Source organism: Cyanistes caeruleus, chromosome 13, assembly GCF_971803275.1.
Source record: "Cyanistes caeruleus chromosome 13, bCyaCae1.hap1.1, whole genome shotgun sequence".
Taxonomy (NCBI): domain Eukaryota; kingdom Metazoa; phylum Chordata; class Aves; order Passeriformes; family Paridae; genus Cyanistes; species Cyanistes caeruleus.
The window spans coordinates 724845-736234 of NC_141713.1; the positions used below are offsets into that span (position 1 = coordinate 724845).

The following is an 11390-nucleotide window of genomic DNA, read 5'->3' on the forward strand; positions in this document are numbered from 1 at the left end:
GCCTGGGGCAGGACGAGCGTGCTCCTGGCCACGGGGCTCCTGTGACACTCCTGCTTGTGACAGCCTCTCCAGGCCGGGCTTCCCTCTGGCCACCCCCGGGCAGAGCCCGCAGCTGATGCTCTCCCGGCCCCGGGCTCCCGCAGGCTTCTTGTGGAAGGCAGAATTCGTACGAGTTAGGAAGCTTTGCCTCTCGACTGCATTACCACGCCACAGGCTCGGACTGGTTTTGTGTAAAAGATGTCACAGAACGGCACTTTTTCTAAAGAGAAGTTTGCTATTTTGTATGCTTGATAAGAAAGTACAGTATTGGAAATTAAAGGTGGACAGCTGATAATTGAGAAGTATGTCAATTAATTTTTTATGTATATTACCTGTTTACTTGTACAATTTTATTGTACAAATTACATGCAGCTTCATTTTCAAATGAGTCCTTAAAATAAGGAAAATCTTTTTAGCAAAACATTTAATTTTTGTATTTTTGATTTTAAAAGGCATGAGTTATGTCAACTTTTTCCAGTGTATTAATGAAGATTTTAACTTTTCATCAGGTTGAGTGTTTTCTTACTATATTATCTGTTGTGTATGTAGCTAGCACATGGTGTCACTGAACTGTTAAAACTTAGCATGTAGAGCAAGCCTGTTTTGTGGAAAATCCTTATTCATTAAAAACAAAATCATCATGGCAGATTTTCTGCAAAAAAAGTGAAAACATTTGCAATTCAGAATACTGATTTTTTTTGTATTTAAAGAAAGGTATTTTGCTTGCAGGAAAGAAATACTACAGATTCATTTTAATGAGAATCTTTTAAATGTATTTATCTTTAGGGCATCCGGGCATCTTTACGCTGTTTGTCTTATGTCTTTATTGAAATAAAATGTACAGAACATTACCTTTCCATCTGCTTGGTGCAGCCGTGTCCCCTGGGCAGCTGATGGACGGATGGACGCTGGAAGGGGCAGCGTGTGGAGCTGCCCTTGCTCTGCAGCCGTTCCTCGCTCGTTCCTTGCCCAGCTCTGAGCCCGGGGCTTTGGCTTTTGTGGTGAAGCTTTGCTAACGGGGGATTCCTCACACAGCCGCTGTAAAATTCACCCAGCTGCCACAACGAGCCCAGCTTTAGCTCCTGGCCTTTTCCAGCCATGGAAAAGTAATGTGTATGTAATGGGATGTTCACCTGTTCCGATAAAATCCTTATCCCCAGGTCCTGTGTGGCTCCAGCCCTTCCAAAAGCGCTGCCGGAGCTGAGGAAGCCAAAGGCAATGTTGCACTTTCCAGCTGTGTCTGTGCTGTGCCCATCAGATCCGCGAGGGAATCCCGAATGTAAATGAGGGGATGTAGTTCTGCATGGATGCACAACGGGACTGACAGAGATTGCTCAGTAAACATATTAAATATTCATATTTTCCTCTGCTGCAATCACTGGTGTTTGTCACTGAAGCACCAGAGTGGTTCTGCCTCCTGCAAACCTTGCTGGTGTGAAGCAGAGTTCTCATCCACAGGTTTTATTTCTGTCCTGCTCATCTCGAGGGGGAGTTCCCTGTTCTGTGCCGAGGTCTGGGCCAGGCTGTGTCCCCAGAACCGCCCCCGTGCCCGGGAGAGGCTCAGCCAGGTGTGAGCGTGGCCTGTGCCCCCCGAGCATCCTGCAGCTGGATCACTGCTTCCCGTTCCGTGTCCTTATGGAGAGCACCACCTCCTGTTCCCAGAGTCCTGAATGATTTCCTTGATGGTCTCTGCAGGGTTGTGGTGACCTGTTTCCCAGGTCCCCGTGGATTCTGTTCCGTGTTGGAGCACCCTGCTTCTGGCAGCACACTCAGCCCTCCCAGACCTTTGTGGCAGCTCCTGTTCGCTCCTGCTTTCCCTGGAATGGCCCTCGCCTCGGAGTCGCTCCACCTGACCTTGCTCTCCGCTGAATGAAAAGCGTCCAGCCCGAACATCCCCAGCCTGGATTGGGAAGAGCCCTGGAATGTGGAGCCCAACCCCACCGGGGTGCCAGGAGCTCTGCACAGCATCGTCCCCTTCCCCAACACCCCAGCTGCAGGGCTGGAGCGGGGCTGCTGGGGAGCACCGAGCCCCAGGGCAGCACCGACCGGCCGGAGAGGAATTCTTGTTCTTGGTACTTGCAAAAATGTCATTGTTCTGATGGGGCCAAATCTTGTAAAATGGGATGGGAGGAGAAGTCCTGAGCTATGGATTTCTGCTTCTTCTGCAATCATTTCTAGTCTACAGAAGCACAAAGGTTTAATTAAATACTTAAGCTCTGGATTCTGTTTTTATGATTTTTAGCTGATATCATCCTTCACTGAGCCTGGGTTTTCTGTAAGTCAAGACATTGCTCCTGTCAGCTTTCAGCCTTGAAGAGGAAGAAATCGTGTCTGTGTTTTACTGTCAAGGAAAAATTTAAATGTTCTGTGTAAATCCTTAGAATTCCAAATTACATATTCCAGTATTAACATATTCCAAATTACTGCACGGTTCCTGGCAGTTTTTTGATTATCCCCACAGCACCCTGAGCCCGTAAACTGTAAACTTGGTGAGGATGTAGTTTGTGACATTGTTTGATCCACAGGTATAGCTCTGTTATCATTTATATTGTCTGGTAAATGGAGAAGAAAGGAAAAGGAGGATAAATTTGGAAGTCTCTGTTTTTCCTTTGTGTTTTTCCTAGACACAGTGATTTATACAGGCATTTACCGAGATCGTTCATTTGTTATATGAAAGACACGTTCTGAATTGATTATCTTCATGCAAAATCTCTCCTCCTTTTCCACGGACCGGGATTCTCCCAGGAACGGGGAGCTGCCAGTGAAGAAGTGACCGATTCCAGCTGTTCCCGGTTCCCCGGTACGGGACAGAGGGGGAACGAGACCCCGGCGTGCCGGACCCTGCCGGAGCTCAGCCGCTCCCGAGCCGGGCCCGGTGCCTCCGGTCCGGCTGAGCCCGCGAGTGCCGAACCGGGCCCGGTGCCTCCGGTCCGGCTGAGCCCGCGAGTGCCGAACCGGGCCCGGTGCCTCCGGTCCGGCTGAGCCCGCGAGTGCCGAACCGGGCCCGGTGCCTCGGCTCCGCTCCCGGGCTGTTTCGGCGGGGCCGGGGCGGCGCCCGTGGCTGCGGCCCCGCGATAGCGCCGGGCGGGCGGGGCAGCGGGACGGGATCCCAGTGCTGATCCCTATCCCGTTCCTGCCCCCGGTTCCGATCCCGGTTCTGATCCCGTTCACGGTTCCGATCCCGTTCCCGGTTCCGATCCCGTTCCAGTTCCCGGTTCCGATCCCGTTCCCGCCCCGTTCCCGATCCCGGTTCCGATCCCGTTCCCAGTTCCAATCCCGGTTCCGATCCCGTTCCCGATCCCGGTTCCGATCCCGTTCCCGATCCCGGTTCTGATCCCGTTCCCGGTTCCGATCCCGGTTCCGATCCCGTTCCCGCCCCGTTCCCGTTCCCGTTCCCGCGCTGCTCAGGCCCCGCCCCTCGGGGCGTGTCCGGGGGCGGGGCGGGGTCACTCCGCTCTGTCCCGGCGTGCCCCGCGCGGCGCTGCCGGCGGCCGCGGTCGGGGCAAGATGGCGGCGGAGGCGGCGGACTCGTGGGGTGGGTGCGGCGGGGCCGCGGGGCCCGGGGCGAGCGGGGGCTCCCCCGCGCCGCTCCCCGCGCCGCTCCCCGCCCCTCACCCGCGCTCCTCTCCCCACAGACGCCGACAGCTTCGAGGTGGTGGAGCCGGTGGCGAAGCGGCTGGTGCCGGGGGTGGCCGGGGACCGCTGGGCCGGCGAGGATGAGGAGGACGACGTGAAGGTGCGGCCGGGCGGGCCCCGCCGGGTCCCGCGCTGCGGCGGCTCCGGGGCCCGGTGTGGGGAGCCGGGGGCGGGCGGGCCGCTGCCATATGGCGCCCGAGGGCCGGGCCGGGGGCGAGGGGCCCGGGCGGGTTCCGCGGGGCCGGGCCGGGCTCGGTGGGGCCGGGCCGGACACCCCGGGGGCTCCGCGGGCTCCGGGCGCGGCGGCGGCTCCGGGGTCGGTGACGGTGGCAAGTCCAAACGCCAGGAGAGCCTGAGCTGTCCCTGCGCGGAGCCGGTGTCGCTGCCGTGGGACCTGCAGGGCAGGAAGGGTCAGCCAGACTGGGACATCCACCTGCTGCTTCCCAGCCTTCCGAACGCTTTCCCCTCGCTCCCTGCAGCCCTTCGGGCCCCGAGCTGTGAGTGGGGCGCGCCGGGTGAGGCGTCAGGACCGGTTTCATGAAGGCAGGGCTGTGTTAGCGCTTCTGCTGCTGACCAGAAGCTTCTGTGCTCTGCCAGCGCGGCTTTCCCACCTGGTCTTGCCGCTTCCCCGCACACGGCCGGGCGGGACGTGCCGCGTTTCAGCGTGCTGTCTGCACCGGAGTGGGAATAAAGCGTGGATCAGCATTCCTGGTGCTGCTGAAGGCAGAGCTCCCTCAAAGGCCGTTTGCTCATGTGGATAATGCAAAGGGATGCCAGGGAGTGCATAAGGAACACGGCGGATGGGGTCAGCGCCAGGCTGGACAGGGCTTGGGGCAGCCTGCTCTAGTGGAAGGTGTCCCTGCCCACGGCACAGGGTGCAATTGGGTGGTCTCTGAGGTCCCTTCCCAGCCAAACCATCCCGGGATTCTCTAAGTAGAATAAGGCAACTGAAAAAGACCTTTTTGTTTCCTCCAGCCCTGGGACATTGTAACACTGGGTGAGGACTCAGGGTTGGTTTTGAGGACACTGTTGCCAGAATCTCTGAAAAGCACCAGGAGTTTTTATTTGGGCTCAGGTGGAGTTCTTCCCATGAGCAGTACAGAAAAAGTAGTTCATGTGCTCTTAAAAACCCTAAAGTTACCAAATTCCTGTGATTCTGTGTGTAATTTTCCTTCTTAAACTAATTAGTTGACACAGCCCAGTGTCCCAAGTGTCACATTAGAGCAGCAGGACAAGGACAGGTGTGGGAACAGCAGCTCCAGGCACTGGGAATGAGTGTGGACAGCATGGAAGTGACACAGGTGTGTGTGACTGACACAGGGGTGGGTGTGTGTGACTGACACAGGGGTGTGTGACTGACACAGGTGTGTGTGACTGACACAGGGGTGTGTGTGTGTGTGACTGACACAGGGGTGTGTGTGTGACTGACACAGGGGTGTATGTGTGTGACTGACACAGGGGTGTGTGTGACTGACAGGGGTGTGTGTGTGACTGACACAGGGGTGTGTGTGACTGACACAGGGGTGTGTGTGACACACAGGGGTGTGTGTGTGTGACTGACACAGGGGTGTGTGTGTGTGACTGACACAGGGGTGTGTGTGTGACTGACAGGGGTGTGTGTGTGACTGACACAGGGGGGTTTGTGTGTGTGTGTGTGACTGACACAGGTGTGTGTGTGTGTGACTGACACAGGTGTGTGTGTGACTGACACAGGTGTGTGCAGACACCTGTAGCTCAGACTGTCTGTGACATTTGCTTTTCCTCCTTCCTTAGGAAGTGAGAGGCTTTCCTGCTGGATAGAAAAGTGTCCAGGAGAGCTGGACCAGAGTGGTTCTCAGAAAGCTGAGGGCTCTCTGCCTGTTTAATAAAGGAGCAAATATTTCCCACATGGAATCCCGGGATGGTTTGGGTTTAGGGGACCTTAAAGCCCATCCAGTGCCACCCCTGCCGTGGGCAGGAACACCTCCCACTGCTCCAAGCCCTGTCCAGCCTGGCCTTGGTCACTCCCAGGGATCCAGGGGCAGCTACAGCTTCTCTGGGAATTCCATCCCAGCTCCTCACCACTCTCCCAGGGAACAATTCCTGCCCAATATCCCATCCATCCCTGCCCCCTGGCACTGGGAACACATTTTACATCTTACAGTAAGGATCTAGCTGCTTAACTGTTTCCAAGGGATTATGGATTTAGTGCCAGAGCTGCATCTAGAGAGGATCCAGCAGAGAAAGGTGTTTTATTTTGGTTTATTTTCCTTTGGTTTGCTCTTCCTGCCAGATTTCCAAATCCCTCTGGATGCCTCAGTGCGAGGGCCCACAGTGGCGAGATCCCCACGTGAGGGAAGTGACGTGGGCTAGAGTAGCAGCATGAACTGTTTTCTGGCCATGGCTTTCTTAGGGCATCTCGCATTTTGGAAGGTGCTTTGTGTCTGCAGATCTGTGTTTTGGAAGGTTTTTTAGTAATGAACTTGCAGTACCTGTTAATTTGGGAAACGTCAACTTCCCGGGTTTAAAATTAGCACCTTTGGTAACAGAACTCCTCTCAGTGTTCCCCAGCACATGTTTCCCAGAAGCCAGGCCTCCTGCCAAGGAATTTTCATCTATTGACTCAGGGCTGGCACAGCCAGAGCGGGGCAGTCCCAGCCCCTGCCACCTCCCAGCCTCTGTGGGGAGGATGTTCTGGAGCCCTGGGGTAGTCCAGGACGTGGGAATAGTGTTGAAATGCTGTGGAGTAAAGGTGTTCTCTGGGAATTACTGTATCACTGCAAGGACACAGCGCTGAGGCAGCCGCCTCTTCCTCCAGGGGAGCTCCCTGGGTTTATAAAGCAGGCCTGGCTGGCAGGATGGGGTCAGGGCACATCTCATGGCATGCAGTCCTTGCCCACGTGCCCTCTGTGAAGTCTCCAGGTGTCCCAGTGCCACGGATGAATCCCTCATGGCCAGGCTGCCCTTCCTCTGCAGTTTGCATCTGACTGCCAGCCTGGCCAGGCCGGGGCTGAGGCAGCTCCTCAGTGCTGAGTGGAGCTATTTAAGCAGTGGGTGTAACAAACTTAATTAGATGTGAGCTAAAATAATGCTGCTCCAAATTCGAGTCAGCTCCGTGGAATGTGGAAGGGAAGCCGAGTCCCCTGCAGGTGCCAATTATCCGGGGTGAGCTGGCGCAGGGACTCGGGTGTCTCCTTGCTTGGGTCAGCACAGCCCGTGGGACATGGGGCTCTGCACCCCTGCCTCTGCTGCAGCCTCCCAGAAAACCCTGCAACCTTGGGAATGCTTTTCCCAGCACAGGAGAGGGTCCCTGGGTGCTGTGGGAGAGAGCAGCCTGTGCTGGTCTAGCTCAAGTTCAGTGTCTCATAACAGCAGAAATGAGAATAAAGTCCTGGGCATGGGGGTGCTGTTTGACTGCTTGTGACCTGGCTGTTGTAATTATTGACACAAGCTGGCTGTTTGTCCAAAACCTGCCTTTTTCATGGTAAGAACTGGCCCCAGGCAGCGCTGACAGCTCCAAAAACCCCTGAGGTACAGCTGCCATGGCTCCCTCACTCTGGCAGCAGGCCAGTGGGACTCTGGGCACTGGAAGAGGTCACAGGTATCTGTAAAAGAATCATAACTGTTTTGCAGGATAACTGGGATGATGAGGAGGAAGAGGAGGAGGTGAAGGAGACAGAGGTAAAACAAGGTGAGATTTAAGGCTCTGTCAGCATGGGAACAGCCTCTGGGTGTGTGTGAGGATCAAACCTGAGCAGGGCTGGGTTTAACAGAAATGGCTTCAGCTCTGTGCTCAGTCCCAGGAGCTGAGCTCGGTGCCTTCCAGGGTGGCTGTGGCTGTGGGGGGGAGAAAAAAATCACCAGACTTGTGAGAGCTGCGTTTGTTGTTCCACTTTTTACAGAACCGAAAGTCTCGGAAAAAAAGAAAATAGCAGAAAAAATCAAAGAAAAAGAAAAGCTACAGAAGAAAAAGCAAGAGGAGCTTAAAAAAAGGGTAACTCCTGGTTTCTTTCTGGGTCACAGAAAATTCAGAGGGTGGGTTTGATTTGGTTTTTTGGAGGCTGAGCAAGATCTGAAAAGGTCTGGATTCATCTGATAAACCCAACTTAGGTCGTGTACGTGATCCCATCTGGGGCTGGGAGCTTTAATTCCCATATAATTTAACCAGTGATTGGATCAGTGTTACCCAGCTCCTTTGTGTGATGGAACAGGCAGCAGTGGGAGTTCGGTGGTTCTTCCCATTCCTTGTGAAATGCACAATTTGTTGAGGCTCAGGGAATGGCTTCCATGTTTTCCATGTGCCCTGAGTCGAGGCAGCAGTGGGTGATTGAGTGGCTCTGGAGAAGGCACCGTGTCTGCAGCGTGCCACCCTCCCCTCTGTGCTGTCCCTGCAGTTAGAGGCACCCGAGGAACAGAAGGAGCTCACACCAGAAGAACAGTTGGCAGACAAACTACGGCTAAAGAAGTTACAGGAGGAGTCAGACCTGGAGCTGGCAAAGGAAACCTTTGGTGAGTTAAAGCAGCAGGAAATCAACCCCTGGCACCTGTGGGACCCTGCAGAGCACCAGCAGGGTTTGGCTCCCAGCACACAGAGCTCGTGGCTCTGAGAACAAAGAAGTGGCAGAGATGCTGATGCACAGCAGCATTCCTCAAACATGGAAGCGTTTCCTTGATGATGGTGAATGATTCAGCTCATTGCTCAGGAGAGGCTGTGCTCAGTGAGTTGTCACAGAGCACAGTGCTTGGGGGGTGTGCACTGGGTGCAGCTGCAGAGAACTAGCTGGGTTCTGGTTTATTCGAGGGAAGAAGGGGCTTCCTGGTGCAGGTTGTCCAGAGAACAGGAATAGCTGGGTCAAATTACTGAGTTTGACTCAGCTTTGCTGGACAAAGACTTTGGACAAGGGTGTGGAGCGACAGAAGAAGGGAGAACAGCTTTCCACTGACAAAGGGCACTGTTAGATGGGATATTGGGAAGGAATTGTTCCTTGTGAGGGGATGAGGCCCTGGCACAGGGTGCCCAGAGAAGCTGTGGCCGCCCCTAAATCCCTGGAAGTGCCCAAGACCATGTTGGATGGTCTTGGAGCAACCTGGGATTGTGGAAGGTGTCCCTGCCCTGACAGTGGCACTGGAGGGGCTTTAATGTCCCTTCCAATCCAACCCATTCAGGGATTCTATGAAATGACTGAGTTTTGCAGCAAACTTCCTTCCTTCCTTCCTGTAAGGCCAGGGATGGGCCCTGGCTGCAGGGGGAGCTCAGGGAGGTGGGAGCCAGCTCCCCTTTCACGTTCTCTGCCTGTCCCTGCAGGTGTAAATAGCACTTGTGGAATAGATGCCATGAATCCCTCTTCAAAAGATGACTTCACGGAATTTGGGAAGCTCCTCAAGGAGAAAATCACACAGTACGAGAAGTCGTTACATTACGCCGGGTTTTTGGAAGCGTTGCTTCGGGACATCTGTATTTCCTGTAAGTCCAGACAGCCCCAGCTCTGCTGCCAGAGCTGTGCTGGAGCTGGTCAGTGCTCAGAGGGGATGGCTCTGCTAGTCTGTGCTAAATGAAGCACTGACCTGCTTCCATTCCCACAAACTCCAGCCAGGGTCTTCTCCTCATGCAGGAGCTGCTCTTGCTGCACATCATCTAAAAAGTGTAAATTTTTATGCTGATCTAAACCATGAGTGTATTTATTGAAACCATTTCTAAAATAATTAGAGTAAATTCTCTGAGGCAGATAATTTGAGTACCTCATTTGGAGGGAAACCATTGCAAAATCGAGTTCATGTAATTCTGGATCTGCAGATTAACTGTTCTGGAATTCAGCGTGTAACTATACAGAGATGAAGTAATTGAAGCTCCTTTTCCCAGTGTCCTGGTGGCTGGAGCAGTGGCTGGGAAGGTTCCCTGTCCTGTGCTGTCCTTCAGTGGGGGTAACTCGATCCCAGCAGAGCTGGGCACATCCATGCTCCCAGCTGGCAGCTTCCATCTCAGAGGGATTCCAGAGCTCCAGACAGGAGGCTCTCCAGTCTCTTCCACCATTTATTGATAAACATCATAATTCCTTGTTAATCCAGTGCTCCTTTTGATACATTTTACTGTATTTTGCTGTCTCCACATTTTCCTGTTCAGATGTCTCAGTAAGACTCTTGTGCTCAGTAACTTTATTTGCAAGTTTTACCCTCTACAATGCTCAGGCTTCCAAGGAACCAGCTGGAATCCTTGTTGGGATTGTAAGGACCAGAACCACCCACTCTGTGTTCTGCTGATTTCAATCAAGTAATTGCCCATAGCTACACTAATGCTTATTTCAAGTTTTAGAGTCTGTGGATGGTATTTAACTGCCTTATAAGAACAACATTGATAAGGAATCTTTTTTTCCCCTTTTTTTTCCCCCTGATGCAGTGGAGGTGGATGATTTGAAAAAGATCACAAACACCCTGACAGTATTATGCAGTGAAAAACAAAAACAAGAGAAGGTAAGAGTGGGGCTGTTCCTCCCAGCCCTTGCTTGGGGCTCCCCTGCATTTATTAGTTACTTGTTGAGAGTCCAGGGGAAACAGGATGAAGGCCAAAGGCGGGCAGGGCTGTGGCGCAGGGAGCTGGGGACACCTGCAACAGTCACAGCTTTCCTAGGAAGAGAAATGTGTGGGGTGGAAACCGCTCAGTGCCACGGGGCTGACCCTGGCTGGGGCAGTGCAGAGCTCTGGGCCTGTCCAAATAACCATCCTCACCCTCTTGGCACAGAATAAAGCCAAAAAGAAGAAAAAAGGTGTTGTGCCTGGCGGGGGGCTGAAGGCGACGATGAAAGACGACCTGGCCGACTACGGCGGCTACGACGGCGAGTACGTACAAGACTTTGAAGACTTCATGTGACATTTATCTCCCTTCTGTTGTCTTTCTGTTGCCCATAATCCCTTAAACATGTAGCACAACCTTTCTTCCTCTAAATTCTGCCAAATGCTACAATCAGAATTGCAGTATCTGTGTGCTGGGGGCTGGAGGTGCCGGGAGGAAGCTCCGGGCCGGGGTGGAATGGAAAAGGTCTGTAAATTGCAGTTAAAAACCCAAAATTCTGATAATGGGCACTGCTGCTATTTATAGCAACAGCCACTAAATTGGGAAGGAATTGGAACAAGGTGAAGGATTATAACCAGCACAGCTCCATGACATGGCCTTAACTGTCCCTGCTCCAGGGCCAGGGCTGAGCACGAGCAGTTTGCAGCAAGGGCAGGGTGTGCACGTAGAGTTCCAGTCGCTTTGTCTTGAGTTAGAGCTTGAGGATTTCAGTATTTTGGGAAGGGAACTGCTAACTTCAGTGTGGAATACTGCACCTGGGAGTGTGGCCCCTGGGACAGCCACTACTCCAGAGCCTGACACCTGAACAGCACCTGGTGGGGCAGAGCAAGGCAAAACCCACTTGTGTCTCCAGGATGAAGTTTAGTTCCATTCATTTAAATTTCTACTAATGCAGCTGTCTGGGTTGGGTGTTCTTTAACAGTTAATTAAGGGGTTAAGTGTAAAAGAAAAAACCAAACCACACAACATCCTTGGGGCTCTCCTGGGTTGTGGTGGGTCTCTCACGACTCGGCCGTTTTCTTTCATTAAAAACCAAACTTGCTTAGCAAACTGCAGCAGTTCCTACAGTTGGGCAAATTGTTATGTTAACAATTACAACATCTGCAATGTTTTATAAAGCAACTAATTTAATAAAAATCACTATTGAGGACTTCACCAGGCTGGCCTT

The 11390-nt window shown here is 53.1% G+C and overlaps 1 protein-coding gene across 1 annotated transcript; it reads left to right on the top strand.

Moving 5' to 3' along the window:
• The first annotated feature begins 3487 nt into the window (after positions 1 to 3487).
• EIF3J (eukaryotic translation initiation factor 3 subunit J) lies at positions 3488 to 11377 on the top strand. The gene is made up of 8 exons (XM_086848306.1): positions 3488 to 3574; positions 3675 to 3775; positions 7288 to 7345; positions 7557 to 7648; positions 8049 to 8163; positions 8960 to 9118; positions 10049 to 10122; positions 10391 to 11377. The coding sequence occupies exons 1-8, from the start codon at positions 3547 to 3549 to the stop codon at positions 10517 to 10519; spliced, it is 756 nt and encodes a 251-aa protein (XP_086704432.1). The 5' UTR covers positions 3488 to 3546; the 3' UTR covers positions 10520 to 11377.
• Positions 11378 to 11390: the final 13 nt, after the last annotated feature.